Raw genomic sequence first — 19,928 nt, 5'->3', positions numbered from 1 at the left:
CAGGGACTCTGAGGTTGGCTAAAAAAGGGAAAAGCTGGCTATACTTTTTTCACCAGACCCACACTTAAAAACAAAATGCCCCAAGGCATTAAATTAAGAGATCAAGAAAGATAAGCCAAATAAGGGCTAACAGAAAAAAAAAATAACAAAAATGGGATACAAGGAGAAAAGTATTAAAAAAGACAAAGAGGAATGTTTTCCTATTGAAGAAAGATATGACCCCCTAGGACGAACTTGAGCAGCTTGGATAAAAATGCTCTTGTCCGTCTTTCTTGAAATCTTGCCATCATTGGGATGGGTGTCTTTGTCAAATCAGTGAACAAACAAATTGCCAGCGTTTGTGAGGTTTCTGTTCTAGTGGAAGGCAGACAAATAAAAACTTAATAAATAATTGAGTTATAGAGTATATCAAATGGTGGTGAGTGTTAAAAAAGTAAAATACAATACAGAAGGGTCACAGGGAGCACAATTCCAAATGGGGTAAAAAAGGAAGGCCTTACTGAGAAGGTGAGAGAAACAAAACAAAGACTTCAGGTTGTTGAGGGAGCAACCGTGCTGGTTACTGAAGGAAGAGGATTCCAGGCAGAGGACATAGCAAGAGCTGGAGGGGGAATAGGTCATGATGGTAGAGAAAGTTAGTAATGGGGAAAAAAAACAGGTAACCATGAAACAGAAATTAAGGTTCTCCCCCTGAATGCTTTAAGGAAGTTTCAAAATAAAACACGTGAGATCAACTATCTGAAAAATGACATAATCCAAAAGATTACTAAAAGGAAGAATTTTAGAAATACATGACATGAGGTTAAGGAGACATGTATCTAATCTAATCTAATCTAATCTAATCAAAGAGGCTAGTGGTTTGTGACTACAACTAAATAGCTTAAGCCTACTAAACTGTATTTTACCCACTGTGAGGAATACTGTATTAAAAGAATTTGGTTTGAGCAGGATTCATAAAGGAGAGACAAAAGTTGACAATGTGTTTCCAGCAATGTCCATGGGAAAGAGTATACTGATTAGTAGGCTTGAAAAAAATGGGTTCATTTAGCAGATACAGATCTTCAATTTATGATGGGGCTATATCCAGATAAACCCATTGTAAGGTGAAAATGCATAGAATACACCTAACCTACTGAACATCATGGCTTAACCTAGCCTACCTTAAACATCTTTAAGCACTTACATTAACCTACAGTTGGGCAACATCATCTAACACAAAGCCTCTTTTATGATAAAGTGTTGAATATTGCATGTAGTTTATTGAATACTGGAATACTGTACTGAGAGTGAAAATCAGAATGGCTGTATGGGTACAGAATGTTTGTAAACATATCAGCTGTTTACTCTCATGACTGTGTGGCTGATTGGGAAACGCAGCTTGCTGCAGTTGCCCAGCGTCACAAGAGACTATAGTACCACTCAGAGTGAGCCTGGGAAAAGATGCAAATTCAAAATTCAAAATTCAAAGTACAGTTTCTACTGAGTGCATATCGCTTTCACACCATCGTAAAGTTGAAAAACAGTTAAATCAAACCATCAAAAGTCAGGGATAGTCTGTATATTTTTCATTTTGATCATAAAGATAGAAGTATCTCGGGATTATCAGGTCATTAAAATCTTCCCAATGACACCAGGATTGGAAAGCAGTCTTATTAGAGTAGTTTTTCTTACAGACTGCCTACAACAGGAGAGTGTGCTTATCAAAGGGCTTGAGTGTCTAGTCCCAAGCAGACTGACAATATATATTAATAAAAAGGCATGCTGATTTGTTTGGTATCTGAAGATGAGTTTGGTTCTAGTAGTCAGCAGCCTGGAACTATCTGAATACATAGAAACAAAAGGGACCTAGAAGGTAAGAGCCAAACTTTGAAATGTAGTTAGCATACTGAGGCGAGCCTCCCAGGTATGGCCCATACCTCATCCTCCATTCACCTAACCATGTGTGAGATACTGTACTGAGGAAAGAGCATTAGAAAACCATCTAGGACTCTGACACTAATAACTCTGATACCATGAGCAGGGTCATTTAATCTCTCTGATGCTCAGAGTTACATACATTTTTAAGTGGGAGTAAAAATAGCTCTTCTGTCTATCTCACTCATTTGTTTTGAGGCTCCAAATCTAAATCTAAAACAAACAGCTAAATGAATAGAAGGTATTAATGCTATCATCATCATATGCCCTGCAGCCTGAGTATATAATTGATATACTGAAGCACATACAATTATCTGAGAATTGAAGACAAGATGAAAAACCACAAACCCTGAACAAAATATAGGAAATCCTACCTCTCAGCAACTGGTTTGGCAATGTTTTCAAAAATGGTCTCTTGGTTTGCATCCTGATCAAAAATCCTTTGAAATCTGCAAATATGAAAGCAGCAATTATTTAAAAGCTTAGCCTTCTTCAAACACAGTTGGATTAATAATTTTTTTCCTAAAAGCTTTGTAAATTACCCCATATTTACATCACTGGGCTTACCTAACCTAACACAATGTTTGCCCTGTAATCCCAATCACACTGTGCTGTTGTACCTCAGTATACAAATGGTGGTGGGCAAACAGTATTGCTTTGACAAGATCTGCACAATAAATCCCTCTGAAATACTGCAGCAGCTTTGAACCAAATAATAAACTGTGTGTTTTTTAGCTCCTAAGAGAGACAGTGTCTGCAATTGGCATCAATTTCAAATCTAGATGAAGGCATGAAATGGAAACCCAGGAACAGGATGTAAACAGCCGAAGAACTTCTGATGTCTGACCTGTAAGAAAAGAATGCAGCTGTGAAATGTATGATTATTGGACTTACTTTTTAAATTTTGAACTTAACTTTAGTTTCCATTAATTAGGTACTGCATCCTAGCATCTGCCAACTAATTCTCAGGATAGTTTCGTTTCATTTTGTTGATCATGAGTCAAAAGTCAAAAAGTAAACTAAGACAGACCTGTCCCACAAAGAGAAGTTTTTATCAGATTGGCAAGGCTAGGGGCTTGGGGAGGTGGAATGGTGTCAATTTCACTCTCCTGGCAGTGGCACTCTGACTTAGTCAGCACAGCATCACGAGCACAGTGTCAGAGCTGGGGAAGGAGACACACAACCTGTTCTCTCACGGTGTAGTGAGCTGCTGCCCAAAGTATGGCTCCCATTAAAACATCAGGAAGAGAAGATTGGGTGGGGTAATGACAAAAGAGGAGAATGGAAAGGAGGAGAGAGGGAAAGAGGGTAAGGAGAAGGGGCTGGAGGAGAGAAAGATCCTAACCGTATTAGGCAAGACGTTGACAGTTGGTGAATCCTCCATGAAGGGTATAGGAAAATTGAGTGCACTATTCTTCCAAGTCTTCGGCGTATTTAAAAGTTTTCAAATAAAAATTGGGAGTAGGGGGGTGCAGAGGGGTGCCAGCAGCTTTAAAGTAGGACCTTTAAAACAAATGAGGGCATCCTGAGCAGCTCTGAGCACAGCTCAGGAGCCTTTGGTCTATGAGTCTGCCTACATAAGAAAATTGGTCCACATTCACTTAAAGTAGAGACTACATGAAATGTAGGACTGTTCCCACTTCCAAGGAGTTCAGAAGCATGTCTGGAGCTGGGTAGGAAATATAAAAGGAATGAAATTAATTGTCTTTAATCAACATTGATTTCAAAAGATCCATGTAGCTTATCAACCTCCCTTTTGAAGAAGCAAATAGTGAAACTGTATACAAAGAAAGATTGTAAGGCACCCTGTCTACTATGTTGTTTATCAGGCAAGATTATATTTTAGACAGTAATGTTTACCAAGTGTCCCTAGAACACTCCTCAGAACCCTACAGGAGCATCAGAACTTCAGAAATGAATGGGGTAACACGGGGATGTGGCTGCTCAAGCGCTCTTCAGAGCGCTGCCTACTGTGGTGTCTCAGCTTGGCCTCAGCAGTGCTTTTGAAGGTGGTAATGCTAAGGCTGACCCTGTACCTGGTCGGTGAGGAATACGTGATTAACCATTCCCGACTCCACCTCCTTAACAGGAATTACATCTACCACCACGTAAACCAGAGACAGCTGGAGTTTCAATGAATCATGCAATGGGTAATAACATCAAATATCATCATCCCCTCAAATTTTTTTATTTTATAGAATGTAGTTGCATAGTAAACTTGGAGGCATTATGGTCAGCTAGCTTCTGAAAACCACTGAAGAACAAAACAGAATCATATTGTTTAACAAGGTCAGTCTCATCTTTTACAGAGGAAGAAGTTGAGGCTCAGGAAGATAAAACAATTTATTTGTAGTCTTGGAGCTAATCAATAACATGCCTTGAGACATAATAACTTAGATTTCCTGATCCCTAGGAGGTCCTTTCATTTATTAGGAAGTTGTGTAGACTTTTTCTAAACTCTTTCAAATTTGGCATATGCTGATCTCTTCCCATCCCAAACCTGTTCTTTCTGGTCTTCCTCATCCCAGTAAATGGCAGCTCCATCCTTCCAAATGGTCATCCCATTAGGCATTCATGACTCCTCTCTTTCCATTACACTCTATATCCAACCCATCAGCAAACTGTCAGCTCTGACCTTCAAAACACATCCAGAATCCAAACGTTTCTCAACTTTCCACTTGCTACTACACTGGCACAAACTGCCGTAATTGCTTGCCTGGTCTCCTTTGCAATAGCCCAACTGGTCTCCCTTGCCCCCTTATGGTCCATTTTCCACATGTCAGCAAGAATGATCCTGCAAAACTAAGTGAGATCATCTCATTCTCCTGCTCAAAACCCTCCAGTATCTTCCCATAGCACTTAGGGAGGGAAAGCCTTAAAATGACTTTTGCCCAAAACACCCCTTATAATGACTTACAAGGTTCCATATGATCTGGCAAATCTGCTTCCCCTTTAACCTCTTCTTCCCTCTCCCCCTTGCTTACTTTCCTCCAGTGACACAGATCCCTTTACTTTTCCTCAAACATGCCAGGCACTTTCCCATCTCAGGGACTTCACTCTTGGCTATTTCCTCGGCCTGGAATCCCACCTCTCAGATATTTGAATGTCTGGCTTCCTCACCTCCTTTAAGTCTTGGCTCAGTATCACCTTCCTGTAACACTTCCCTGACTGTCCTGTGAGATACTGCAGCTATCCCTCCCTTCTGCTCTCCGCATCCCAGCATTCCTTTTTCCCCTTGCTTGCCTTACTGTTCTCCATGGCACACCACTCTTTCTGATACACATTTTCGTTATTGATCTGCCTCCTCCCACTAAAATGTAAGCACCATAAGAACAGGAGCTCTGTGTGTAATCGCTGCTGTATCCTAGCCATTAGAACAGCACACAGTGTGTGATCAATAAGTATTTATTGATTGAGTAAATTTTCTTGGGAGAAAATTTAACATAAGTGTAAGTTAAATAGTTTGTTAATTTCTTCATTTAAAATATTAAAACCAACATTTTTAGTTCAGAAATCTAGAAATAACGAGTAAGAGATTTAAAAATAAGTAAATAGCACTTTATCAATAAGCATATGATTAAATGCACCATTTATACAGCTGACCCTTGAACAACACAGTTTCAACCACACAGGTCCACTTATACATGGATGTTTTTCAAAAAAATATATTGGAAAAATCCTTGGAAAGTACAACAATTTGAAAAAACATTTTCTTTTTTCTCGCTTACTTTATCGTAAGAATATAGCATATAAACAAATATGTGCTAATCAACTGTTTATTTTTAGTAAGGCTTCTTGTCCACAGTAGGCTATTAGTAGCTCAGTTTTAGGGTAATCAAAGTTATATGTGGGTTTTCAGCTGCACAGCATGGGGGACCCAGTCAGCACCCCAACACACATGTTGTTCAGGGGTCAACTATATGTACATAATGTAAAGAATACTTTGGAAAGGGCCAACAAATAGAGACATGGTCAACTGTTTATTAACAAACAAATAGAATCATGCTGAATAAAATGTTTTAGCAAATTGTGGCTTTAGAGAGACTAGCCTAACCCGAATGTCATGAAGTCATAGCTACTAAGTAAGGTATGTAGCATGCTTACATCTGTGGGGGAATGCCCCCTTCAGAAAAAATAAGTCTTGCAGTATGAGGCTAGTCCTTAAAGTAGAATGAAAGGCAATGCAGTGCCAAAAAGACAAGGTGAGGGCCATCTCACTGTACAACCACAGGCTAGAAACCCTGCTGTGCTTATCGTAAAAGCGGTGCAAGAAGATGGAGTGAAGGTGGGGGGAGAGGGATGTAAATGAGAGAAAAAGGGTAGAGTTGTGAAGACCAAAGAAAATCTTATGAGATAAAAAAAAAAGTAAATAAAAATGAGAAAGAGAGAAAAAGGAAGGAGAGAGAGCAAGAGAGAACCATAAAAAAATATCTGGGATGGTTCGGTGCAAAGGGCAAGGGCAGAAATAGTACCAAAAAAGAGCCAGTGTACAACAGGTGAGAGAGAAATGCAAGAGAACAATTAGTATTCCTTCAGCAGGACCCAGAAATCCAACATGTACATTTAGGCCAGAGATCAAATAAGGGTTCAGTGTCTCCAAATAAGGGCACAAATGTCTCCAAAAATCAAATGCAGAGATTAAATGAAATGACATAATCTGAAACTGGAGACTAAAACAGCATGAAAAGCAATAATCCCCAAATTCAAGGCCTGGCTACTAGAGGAGTATTTGGACTGCAGGCACTGATGACATCAGTGAGTGGCTGACTGGGGCTTTTCACCCCAACTGTACAGGTCAGCCCTGTCCCAGAGAAATATAATGCCATCTGTCAAAGTGACTTATATTTAAATTTAATTTTTATTTAAAAATAGTAATTTAAGATTTTCCAGCAGCCATTTTTAAGTAAAAAGAAACAGGTGGAATTAATTATAATCATTTATTTTTAACCCGACATATCAAAACATGTATCATTTTAATATGTAATCTATATGAAAAAACTGTTGAGATAGTTTACAGTTTTTTTTTTATACTAAGCCTTCAAATATTCTTGATGTACTTCACACTTAGAGCACATGTCAATTCAGACTAGCTACATTTCAAGTGCTTAGGAGCTCCATGTGGCTAAGCGCTGCTGTATTGGACAGTGCAGATATATAGAGTGTACATATGTGCATATGAGGTCCATATATCTTTATGTTATAAAGAAGGCTCACTTCCTTCTATACAGCCCACAAATTGTACCTTACGTTCTTATCTTTAATAGAGTTTAGTCATGCATTGAACTTCCTGTAAGTGCTTAATTAAATCACAGTGGACCAAGTAGGAAAAGGTTAACACTTGATAAACAGCTGTAGTCAAGAAAGTGTGATATCTTGGGATATCATCTTGGATACATAAATATATCCTATTTTCAACTTTGGGCACAGCAGTGAAAAGACAACTCGAACTCTATCTACTAGGTGAGATAGGGAACTGAACTACAGTCTACCCAAGAAATGGTGCTAATGATTTCACAGTGAATATTAATGCAGCCCAAGAGTTAGTTAAATAGTAAAACAGAAACCAAAGAAGAGAAAGACACACTTACTTAAATTTGTAGCTTTCTCGCTTATTATTCACAAATCCATCTGCCAAATCACGAGGTAAGATAATTTCCAAGCTAGGTGTTAATTTTTCATCTTCATCTATGGAATAAATCTGCAAACATGAGGACAACAAATGAATATAAAATGCTAAAATTATGGTTTGAACTATGCCTATGTCATCATGATGTACACTTTGATGGTATAAAAAACTACTTTTAAGATAAGTCATAACATAGTACAATTTAGATAGTTTTCCTCTTTGAACTATGTGCAGACTCAAACAAATATATGCAACTAAAAAAGAGGTAAAATCTAAATCAATACTCTATCAAAGCTCGGATCCTCTTCGAAAGATCAAGTATTCAAATTTGACATTTGAGTATCTGTTACCATTAATAGCCCCATAAGCAACATATTTCCTAAATATTGCTTTGGAATTATGTACCAGAAATTAACATTTTGCCACAACCAACAATCATTTCTGAGCATTTACAAAAAGCTAGACAAAGATAAAAGGACTAGGTCTGAGACTTCTCAGAGAGCTCAAAAGAATGCTCTAATTCAAGTTATGTTCAAAGAAGCCTAAGTTTCCATGAGACATATTCAGGCATTTGATAAAAGACATGTGGTTTCAAAAGACACATGTAATTCATGTCTTTGATGTCATTTTCAATGTTCTCCTCCCAGCTCAGCCACTAATTAGCAAGTGACCTGGGAGAAATCACTTAACCTCTCTAAGCTGATAGGGAAATGAAGGGTTTTAACCAATCCCCTTAAAACTGCAAATTCTCTGGTTCTCTTCTTGGTTACCTCCTCCTTTATTTACCGGCCAGGAAAAATCAAGAGTCAAGCCTATAAAGAGGTCGTATGTAATAAAGAAAAGCATAAGATTTGGTGTCCAAAGACCCAGGTCCAAAGCTGAATTCAATTTACCAGCTGTGTGACCAGACACCACTTTCAGAAACTCAGTTCCTTGTACATGAAATGAGGAAAGGAGAACTGCCTCCCTTACAAGATTGCTGTGGGGATCTAATGATGTCATGGAAATGGAAGCATTTTGTAATGCACCATAAAAAATGTTAGTCATTAGATTTAGAGGTTTCTTAAAAAGGCCTCTTGTCTTTCACCAGGAAATAAAATTCTTTCTAATACGCAATACTTCCTGTTTAAGACCCATTTAGATGCTTGATTATGGGGGGAAAGTCATACTCTTAAACAAGTAAAAGCCTACCTAAATCTCCCAAAAGTCTGAATAATTTTCCTAAGCAGATTTTTATTGAACCCTATCATTTCAAATGTGAAGAATTCATGTAGAAAAGTCATCGTGTAAAACAAAATTATTTGTAGGAAGTAATGGCATCAGGTTCAAGGCTTTCTGGCTATGTTTTCTCAAGAGACATATAAAAATTATATCCTACAGAGCACTATATTAAAAAAAAAAAGTTAATGGCTAGACAGGTGAGTGGGGGTGTGTAAGACATGAAACATACAGGAGTGAGGGACCCCCTTTAATGTGAGTCACACATTTAAAAAAATTCTGTAGCAGTCAAGGTTCAGTAAAAAGGGACCATGTACTAGAATAAGAAGAGTGACCCTCTACCACTCTGATTAAGACATTCTCCAAGGCATTAAGTAAAGTCCCTTATAACCAGAAAACTTGTTTAGTCTAATAGATTGATTTTCAACCCTTAGTCATAACAATATTTATATTTGAGATAGTTTCTTTTAGACCTAGAAGACAATTAGAACAAATGCAAGGACGAAAATATAGAAAATGTTTTGAAATGCACTAAGCACTATACAAGTGAAAAGCACTGCCGTTATTAAAATTATCACAGAGGCTGGTCTTATGTATCTTTTAATTTGTTAATCTATAAACAATTATAATTTAACTTACAGTGCCTTAAGGAAAAAGACTAATGAAATAATGGAGCCACAAAATGAAGAGGAAAGAGAGAAAAACACGAGTGAATTCATTCTTGGTTGAATGTTACTGGCATCATTTCTGGTCAGAGAAAACAACCAGAAAATATTTGGAGGGCAAAAGATAGGGCCCTAAAAGTGGGATTTCTAAGAGAGATCAGGGATACACTAACTCAAGATTTGTCTATCTGTGTTCTCTTATTTTTGTGTATGTGGCACAATGTTGCATCTTGGTAAGAATCTAGCATTAAGGAAAATACAGTATGACACTTAAAAATATATTCTGGAGTATCAAACAATCCATTTTACAGAATCTCAGCAAAGAAATGCAAAAGGAGGCACATTAAAATAACCCAAACACTGCAGTTTAAGAAAAGAGGAGGTTCAAAATTAAATCCAAGATTTTCCATTAACTACCACCCTAACCCCCTTACCTCCCATCCTCACCTGCCTGTCCTCCCAATTCCTGCCCTTAGCAATCCTGTCAGATTACCATATCTAAGTACCTGCTTTGGACTGCTGAGTCTATGTAGATAAACTCAACATTTTTAGCTAAGAATCTTAGGAGGAGGAACTTTACATATAATACACTTTTTACATTTGATGCACTTTTAAAAACATTGTAAGTGAATGCAAGAGCAGAGAACATGGGAAGATAACCATGGCTTCTTTCTATGCTGCTTTATTCCTTAAATAAAAAAAGCAAGCCAATATTTTCTTTGGAGTCTTCTGATGCATCTTCTAAATGTATTCCATGAGTAAAATGACTGTTGATGATGATAATGACAAAGGCACTATATTCTCCTTGTTTTAAACAAATTACATGAGGCAACTGCTAAATTATGAGATGCTATAATGTTATATATACATACACACATTGTGGATATGGGATAAACATAAAATATTATTAATAATATACCCATTCCAGGCACTCATGAAAATGACCATATTTTCACTTTGTGAAAGCAAAAAGCTTTTGTCTGAAGAGCAAAGAGCTTTGTCCTTTAAAAATCCTTAAAATAAGGCTTCTGCCACTCACTGGGTGGATGGCTTGTCCACATCATTGAAACTATCTGAGACTCAAGTTTCCTCATCCATAAAATGAGGAAAATGAATCAATCTTGCAGGATTCTCATTAGAATCAAAGATAATGTAGACAAAGGACCTAACTATGCTATTTTCTAGAGAGAAAAAACAGTGTTTTGACACACTGAAGGATACACAGCATCTCTGCTCAGGGCAAGGGCAATGTCTCAGTCTTCATATCTCCGAGTAAAGTTTGGTTCTCTTGTACCTCTGAGTGTAATTCACTAGAGGAAGCACTTAGTAAATGCTCAATTATTATTTTCTGAATGAAGAGTGTATGTGTATTGTTTGTTTCAGGATGCATAAATACCTACATCTGCAATGACTACGTCAGTGGTATCTGTTTATACTGGAGAATGACAACGTAATCAGTCAACAAATTCCTAGGCTGCGCTCAGGGCCGCAGTGTTCCTTTCGGGCACCTACCTGTATTTTTTGTATCATCTCATACTTGTATTGACATTCATCTCTTGCTTGCACGTTTTGCCCAAATGTGAAACATTAGTTTGGGGGAATCTGTGTTTGCACCTGACCGCTTCCTAGAAAGGTGTGTTAAGGGTGCGTGGTGAGGCACAGCCTCTGTGAGTGTGCAAACAGGCACATATACACGCGTCTGCCTGTGTGAACATGTGTGCCCGGGAGCTTGTCTGTGGCTCGGTGCAGGGTCTGAACACGCAGGGGCAGCCTGGGAGGGAGAGGCCGGGTGTCCGCCCGCGTCCCTCACAGCGGTGCGCAGGTATCGATCTGCGTGGCTGACTGGGAGCCTCAGCTGGTGTGCCGGACTCCAGAGTCTCCGACGCCCCACGCTGAGCCCCCCACCTACCCCAGGCCCCACGCGTGCCGCCCCTCCCCCGGCCCAGGCGGCCCGCCGCGCCGGCGCCCTCGCTGCTCGGTCCCGTACCCCTTGTTGCTGCTTCCGGACAGTGGGCTTCACCCTGGCGAAAATCTGGATGGTCTGCTTCACCATCTCCTCCCTGGCTTTGCACTGACCCTCGACCTCTCTCAGGCCCTGGCTCCCAAAACTTCTGACTCCCACCACTTGCGGCGAGCCGCAGCCTTAGCAACAATAACTAGGGACACTACCCAAGGAGCACCGCGCCAACTGGGCCCGCCTCCTCTCTCTAATTGGTTGCAGGAGGGGCGGGGCGGACCGAAGGGGAGCCTGGGGGCGGAGTTGGGGTGGGGCTGAGCAGGGAGCGCGCGCATGCGCTTGGCCAAGGTCTGAGCTGGGTTTAGCTCCAGAGCCGGTCTAGAGTTGTTCATGGGGTGACAACCCTCATACCTTGCCCCGGTTCCTTAATCCATTTTTCCTCTGTGCAAACACCTCTTTTTTGCTGAAGACATTTATTATTATGATGATTCATTTATTATTTTTATTATTAATTTTATTAATATTATTTTAATATTTTTTTATTATTCATTAATTGACAAAATATCACTTGATCTGTGGCAAGCAGTATGCTAGCTGAGGATCCTGATCTGAGCAAAACAGCCTCTGCCCACTTGGAAATTAGGGTCTGATGAAGGCAACAGATTTTCAACAAGAAGTTCCAAGTCATGTAGGGGTGGGAGGGGATAGTTCTGTGGAAGGTACCTCATCTAGCTCTTTTTTGGAAGAGGCTGAAACTGGCAGAAGGGGGACTGTTCGCCATGAAATGGTCATGTCAAGAAAGGGTGGGCTCCCTTGGGCACTGTTGGTGAGAATGTATAAACTGGTGCAGCAAGTGTGGATGTTCCTCAAAATATTGAAACTAGAACTGCCATACAATCCAGAAATTCCACTTCAGTAAATATATCCAAAAGAATTAAAACCACCATGTCAAGAGATATTTGCACTCCCTAATTCATTGCAGCATTAGCCAAGATATCAAACATTCTAACTGTCCACCTATGGCCGACTGGATAAAGAAAATGTTATATTCATATATATGAATGTTATTTTTACATATTATATATTATTTTTATATATAGCAGAATATTAATGTGCCATTAAAAAACAGATACTGTTATTTGCAACAACATGGATGAAACTGGAAGGCATCAAGCTAAGAGAAAAAAGTTAGAGAAAGAGAAATACTGTATGATCTCACTTGTATGTGGAATCTGAAAGAGTTGAACTCATAGAAATAGAGTAGAATGGTGGTTGCCAGGGTCTGGGGGTGGAGGTGGGAGAAATGGGGAAATATTGGTCAAAGAGTACAAACTTCCGTTTATAAAATGAGTAAGTTCTAGAGAGCTAACGTACAGCATGGTGACTGTAGTTAATAATATTTTACTATATACTTGAAAGTTGCTAAGAGTAAATCTTAAATGTGCTCATCAGGAAGAAAAATGATAATTATGTGAGGTGATGAAGGTGTTAATTAACCTTATTGTGGTAATCACTTTACAACACAGACAGTCCTCAACTTAAAATGGTTTGGCTAAACTACTTTTTGATTTCATGATGGTGTGAAAGTGATACACATTCAGTAGAAACCATGCTCCAAATTTTGGATTTGGATCTTTTCTCAAGCGAAAAATATGTGGTACAATAGTCTTGTTACAATGCTGGGCAGTGGCAGTGAGCTGCAGCTCCCAGTCAGCCATACCAGCAGGAGGATAAATAATCGACAGACTTGCAACCATTCTGTACCCACACAACCATTCTGCTGTTCATTTTCAGTACAGTATTCAATAAATTACATGAGATATTCAACTCTTTATTATAAAAGGGTCTTCATGTTAGATGATCTTGTACTATGATAGGCTAATGTAAGTGCTCTGTACATGTTTAAGACAGGCTAGGCTAAGCTATGATGTTCAGCAGGTTCGATATATCCAATACATTTTCAACTTACAATGGGTTTATTGGGACTTCCATTGTAATTCAAGGAAGGTCTGTATATGTGTGTATCAAATTACTATATTGTACACCTTAAACTTATATGTCAATTATATCTCAGTAAAGCTTGGAAACAAACAAATAAATAAGAAAGGATGGTTTCCTCAAAAGACGCTGTTAGCACATGAAAAGATGTTCAACATCATTATCCACCAGATAAATATGCATTAAAACCACAATGAGATATCACTACATACCTATCAGTATAGCTAAAATAAAAAATAGTGACAAAAAACACATGCTGAAAGGATATAGAGACATTGAATCACTCAAGCATTACTGGTGGGAATGTACAATGAAAAATGTATCACGGGTAATGGTACAGTCACTGTAGAAAACAGTTTGGTAATTTCTTGAAAAACAAAAGATGCAGCTACTCTAAGATCCAGCAATTATGTTCATGGGCATTTATACCAGAGAAATGAAAACTTATGTTTACACAAAAGCCTGTATATGAATGTTCATAGCAGCTTTATTCATAATAGCTCCAAACTGGAAACAACAGATGTCCTTCAACCAATGAATGGAAAAAAAACAACTGAGGAACACTATTCAGCAGTACAAATGAAGGAATAACTCATAACAACTTGGATGAATTTCCAGGGAATTATGCTACGTGAAAGAAGCCAGATTCAAAAGTTAAATACTGTATGATTGCATTTATGTAACATTCTTGAAATGACAAAATTATAGAGATAGAGAGGAGATTAGTGGTTGCCAGGGGTAAGGGAGAAAGGGAGGGAGGGATATGGCTATGGCTATAAAGGGATCCTTGTGATGGACTGTTCTGTATCTTGACTGGTGGTCACAGAAATCTACAAATGTCATAAATTACATTAAACACAACACACACACACACAAATGAGTGCCTGTAAAATTGTCAGAAACTGAATAAGATGAATAAGACAGATGGATTGCATCAATGTCCAGTCTCTGGTTGTGATATTGTACTATGGTTATTCAAGATGTTACCATTGCAGGAAACTGGGGGAATGGAATACAAGATCTCTCTGTATTATTTCTTACAACTGCATGTGAATCTACAATTATCTTAAAATAAAAAGTTGTTAAAATAACTCTTAAAGAATGAAAAGACAAGCCACAGACTGGGAGAATCTTTTTGTTAAACACAAATCTGCTAAAGGACTTGCATCCAGAACACCTAAAAACTCTTTTAACTGAATAATAAATAAGTAAACAACTCAATTTATTTCTTTAAAAGGAGGGTTGGGGGGATTCAAAGATTTGACAGACTTCTCACTATCTGGATGACAAATAATTACATGAAAAGATGTTTAACATAAATAATCATTTATGTTGCAAATTAAAACCACAATGAGATACTTCTATACACCTCTTAGAATGGCTAAAAGTAAAGGGAAAAAAACTGGCAATAGCAAGAGTGAGCACAGGCACAGAGCACCTGAAACTCTCAAACATGTAAGATGGACCAGTCACTTTGAAAAACGTGTCATAGTTTCTTGTATATAAAGTTATATATATTCTTACCATATGACCCAGAAATCCCACTTTTAGGTGTTTACCCAAGCGAAATGAAAGCTGATGTTCATGCCGAAATGTAAACAGCAATGATTATTGTGGTTTTATTCACAATGGCCCAAAATTAGAAACAAAGTAAATGTTCTGCATAAACAGGAACCATTGTTGTGATTTTATTCACAATGCCCCAAATTGGAAACAAAGTAAATGTTCTTCAACTGATGAATGGATAGACAACTGGTACATCTACACTATAAAAAGGAAAGCTCTGTTGATGGCTGCAACAACATAGTTGAATTTCAGATTTATTATGCTAAGTGAAAAATGCCAGACTCAAAGTTACACACATTAGAATTCCATTTTATGACATTCTAGAAAAGGCAAACTATTTGGATACAAAACTAGAGCAGTGGGGGCCAGGGTCTGTGAGTAGGGAAAGGGGTTGATTACAAACGGGCATGGGGAAGTTTTGAGGGGGGGTAGGGTGATGGAAGTGTTTCATATATTGATTGTATTTGTGGCTACATGACTAAGGACATTTGTCAAAACTTAAAGAACTATACACTTAACATGATGTATTATACTGTATGTACATTACAGTATTATAAGCAAAAAAATAGAGGGTGGAGTATGAACAGGTGTGCATAGAGTAAAGGAAATAACCGGGTGTTTATGAAACAGACTAAGAACTTTTTCACCTGGGTCTGGATGGTTAAAGAAGAAATGACTCAAGATTGGGCAGTTGGGTTGTTCCCATATCTTGGCTATTGTGACTAGTGTTGCAGTGAACATGGGGGTGCAGGTTATCTCCTCAAGATGCTGATCTCATTTTCTTCTGAAGTGGAACAACTTAAGTGCAGGTTTATGGATGAATGGATTAAGGAAATATGGTATGCATTTCATATGTTAATATACACAATGGAATATTATTCAGCTATAAAAATGAAGGAAATCTTGCAATTTGTGATAACATAGATGAAACTGGAGGGTATGCTGCTAAGTGAAATAAACCCAGACAGAACAAGACAAATACTGTATGCTACCACTTATATGTGGAATCTGAAAAAACAAAATAAGAAAAAAGACAAATTCATAGAAACAGAGCGTGGAATGGTGGTTGTCAGAGCCTGGGGGCAGGGGAAAGGGGGGATGAGGGGATGTTGGTGAAAGTATAAACTTTCAGTCATAAGAAGAATCAGTTCTGAGGACCCAGTGTTCAGCAGAGTGAGTATAGTTAATAATCTGTATTGTATTCTTGAAATTTGCTATGAGAGTAAATCTTATGGACTCTTATCACAAAAATAAATAAATAAATAAAAGGGTAACTATAGGAGGTGATGGATGTGTTATTTAACCTGATGGTGGTAAATATTTCACAATGTATAAGTATATTACATCATCACATTGTATACTTTAAATATATATAATTTTATTTTTTAGTTATACTTCAATAAAGCTGAAAAAAATTAAAAAGATTGGGGAATGGGCGTATGGTGTGGGTATTTACCTGGACAGGTAAACCAAATTAGATTGGGAAACGGGGGAATTAGGAGTTGGGGCCATTAAATTTAAAGTGCCTGTGGGTCTTCAGTGTGTAGTTGGATAAAAGTTAGAAGAAAGCTATGAGTGAAAATATGGATTTGGGAATCATCACAGAGTTTTTACCAGAAAGTGATCAAATCACTCCTGAGCACTGAGGCTGCAGTCCCAACCCTGATGGTTGGAGGTGGAAGAGGGGCTGCACAGGGACTGAAGGGAGCAGCTGGATTGGTCTGAGGGAGAAAAGGATTGTTGAATCATGGAAACCAAGGGAAGAGAACCTTTTGAGAAGAAGCAAAAAGTGCTCAACAGTGTTGAATCCTAAAGAGGGGATGTACTGGAAAATAACCATCCAATTTAACAAATAGGAAGCCGTTAGTAACCTAGACAGTGGCATCAGTGTTGTACTGGGACCAGAAGTCACTGCAGGAAGCCAAGGAGTAAATGGGAGGCCAGAAGGTAGAGGCAGTCAAGAGAGGCTACTGTTCCAGAAGCTTGGTGGGGAAGAGCTGGGAAGAAGCAAAGCATAGAGTGAAAGCTCTAGGAACCCCAGGTAAGAAAGGGTCTTTGGCTCATGTCTAAGGAGAGAAGGGCAGTAATGAAGGGGAGGTTGAAGGTACAGGAAAGAGAGAAGAGAATGTATGCATGCCCCAGATGAGTAATTGACATTATATTAAAAGGGTGCAAAAGAAGAGGCAAGGATGCCCAGGGTATTTGGAAAAGATCGTGTTCAGTGTTGAATCATGAGGTCTAGGCTGTTCAAACATGCTGGCGGTCTTTGACATGGAGGAGTGGTGAGGTTAGGAGGGAAATCTAAGGGTCCAGCCTGTGGGAACTTCACACCTCCTATCTTGAGCTCCAGGTCATATGATTAAATGCACTAATGAAGAGAAAGTGTGGGTTCAAATCCTGCTTCTATCACACCTAAGGGTGTGACATCAGGCAAGTAATTTATATTGTTAAGTCTTGGTTGTCTCATCCAATAAATGGAGATGGATAAGAACAACAGCTACCCCATGAAGTTGTACAACATGGAGATCATATATGCACAGGCAAGTAAAAATGTTACTGTGGTATCTGACAAATAGAAATGGCCAATATCCAAAGGATTCAGAACTCTAGACTGGATTCCTCTTATTGCAAACACCTCCAAAGGAGCAGAAACTTTATATGACATACCAGGGATTGCAAATTCAAATCCTGGGGCCAGACTGCTGGTGTAAGTGGGTCAAGCAGACAGGTATATGACATTAGGAAGTCATCATTGTGAACTGGAGACTACACGCCCCCAAATAAAAGCATTCACATTCCAAATGGTTAAGGCACAGGCTGCCCAAAAAGCCTATGTGCGTCTCCCTAGTTTACAACCTCTGTTTCTGTTCCAGGTACAGCCAACTTCAGGAACTTCCAGGCTCAATGCCTCTTACAGGTTTACCTAAATCTCAAACAGATGGCTCTAATAGGTATTAAATAAGTTTGAGATTAAATCTCCAAGTTACAGTGTCTTTCCCACAACTGGGTATATATTTGGTATTATTATTTGCACTTTATCTCCTTATTTAAATGTGGGAATTAAGATGCCTTTAAATTGCTTATAAGATTCTTGAACTCTGCAGTTGCCAGAATAACATATAATTGCACCAGGCAAATTAGTCAGGGTTTACAGTCCTCAAATCTGAAAGAAATTAAGCTGTGCCTGAAATGGATTAGTCTATATGCTAGCAAGTTGGTTTTTGTTTGTTTGTATGTTTTTTAAGAAAAATTGAAATTGTGCTCCAGTACGAGTTTTCAATTACCTCCATAGCTGTTGGTGCGGCAACTATAAAATGCATCATTTTTCTTTGTCAGTCTGAAGGGACCAGTTAAAAGTTTATGGGCTGGTAATTTTGATATTATAAAATATGTACATAAAATTACCTAATTGTAGTACACTTCCCCTCCCCTGTTTTATCCATGGCTTTGGAGGATTTATGATTGTTTGTTCTAAAATCTTCCATTGCCACAGCATGACCCCCCTCCTCCGGCCCCCGCCCTTATTACCAGAGGATTAAACATGTTCTGACAGGAGTGGCAGGCCCTTGCTAATAGGACAGAAAACATTTGACTGGGGTCTTCAGTTAACTAACTCCAAGAAGCAAGACCAGCAACCAGAATTTTGCTGCTTATTAGGCAACAACAGTATTATAGAGTGAAAGTCAACTGAAATAAACTGTCCCTGTGTTCTCATGAAAGCTGCTGTAATTCATAGTAAGATCTCAAGAACGTGTTCAAGGATATAGGACTGGACATCAGGTGTGATTTCTGAGTGACCCTGATGGAGGGTTTCATTAAAAGGAAATGAAAGCTGAGGAAGGAAGAGCATATTTTCTGAGGAGGGAGCTTTCTTTAGGAATTGCCTTCTCATCCGAGCCCCCAGTAATCAGTCTTATAGGTGGTCAGTACCAGAGGGATACCCTTATACCTGTCTGACTGACACAAGACACAAAAGCCACATATTCCATTGTTTCGGAATCAGTTGGAGAAGACAGGGCATTCTCTGGTACTCATTAAATGCCAAATAATAACAACAGGCTGTTAAAATGCAGAACAAGGATACCACAAAATCTGTAATATATACTTTCAGCAAAGAATTTTCCTATGAGAATATGTTCAGCTAATTTAAAGCATAATTTCATTAACATTGCCATCTTTGCACACACAGCAGAGTAGAATTCATAGAACTTCACCAGCACTTGGATTTATAGGATCACAGTGGGAATCGTTGAGTTTGGTAAACTTGCACTACTTCCCTTTTCCTGTAAGCTGGTGGATGCAGATTTTTATCATTATACCAAGTCCTCTCCTTCAGGTTCATCCCCTCTCTGGCTGAGAGGCACAGGTTCCTCTCCTCCTGCTTTGACTGATGCTCTTTCTGCAACCCTCCTGGAGCGAGCTCTGAACAGCAACATCAAAGCCATTCATGGCTGGGTGCTGGTGGCCAGCCATATGGAATTACAGCCCAGGCTCTCAGAGGATTATAGAGTATAGCATATGAATCAAATGACAGAGCCATGACACAGAGGGAAGGCTGGTAAGGAACTCCAGTTTCAAATGGAAAATATGACTATTGGTGTATTTATACACAGGCTCTTCATAAACAGCCTGAATATTTCACCAACATCCCGATGAAGAAAAATGTTAAAAAAGCTCCAGAATGCCTCACTTCTAAGTAAATCATCCACCCTTTCCTATCTCCTCCGGGTGTTTACTTTTACATGTTTCCCTGCATCTTTTAGAAATTACAAGAAGTGCTCACCAACAAATAACATAACTTAAGATGTAATAGAAAATGGTTCACATAGCAGAGTTTCCTTATCTAACACATTATTATTGCCACAAAACCCAACCACATCTTACTCATCCTGAATCTAGCTATTTAGCAATCAAATCTATCCAGATCTCCACTCCTCCGCCTCTGCCATTCACTTTCAATGTCCTGTAGTCTGGTTTTCATCTC

At 38.8% G+C, this 19,928-nt stretch overlaps 1 protein-coding gene across 2 annotated transcripts in view; it reads right to left on the bottom strand.

Moving 5' to 3' along the window:
- The window catches only part of KIF6 (kinesin family member 6), a 349,101-nt gene extending 337,532 nt beyond the window's left edge, over window positions 1-11,569 (bottom strand). For both annotated transcript variants that reach the window (XM_036907154.2, XM_036907155.2), the window contains exons 1-3: window positions 11,411-11,569; window positions 7,503-7,612; window positions 2,289-2,363 (exon numbers count right to left, since the gene is read on the bottom strand). In XM_036907154.2, the coding sequence (XP_036763049.2) occupies window positions 2,289-2,363; window positions 7,503-7,612; window positions 11,411-11,476 (251 nt within the window). In that variant the 5' untranslated portion in view covers window positions 11,477-11,569. The remainder of the gene's footprint in view (window positions 1-2,288; window positions 2,364-7,502; window positions 7,613-11,410) is intronic.
- Between the last annotated feature and the right edge of the window lie 8,359 nt (window positions 11,570-19,928).

This window comes from Manis pentadactyla, chromosome 16, assembly GCF_030020395.1.
Source record: "Manis pentadactyla isolate mManPen7 chromosome 16, mManPen7.hap1, whole genome shotgun sequence".
Lineage (NCBI taxonomy): Eukaryota > Metazoa > Chordata > Mammalia > Pholidota > Manidae > Manis > Manis pentadactyla.
Note: the sequence above shows the minus strand (reverse complement) of the source record. Positions and strands in the feature narration are given on the sequence as shown.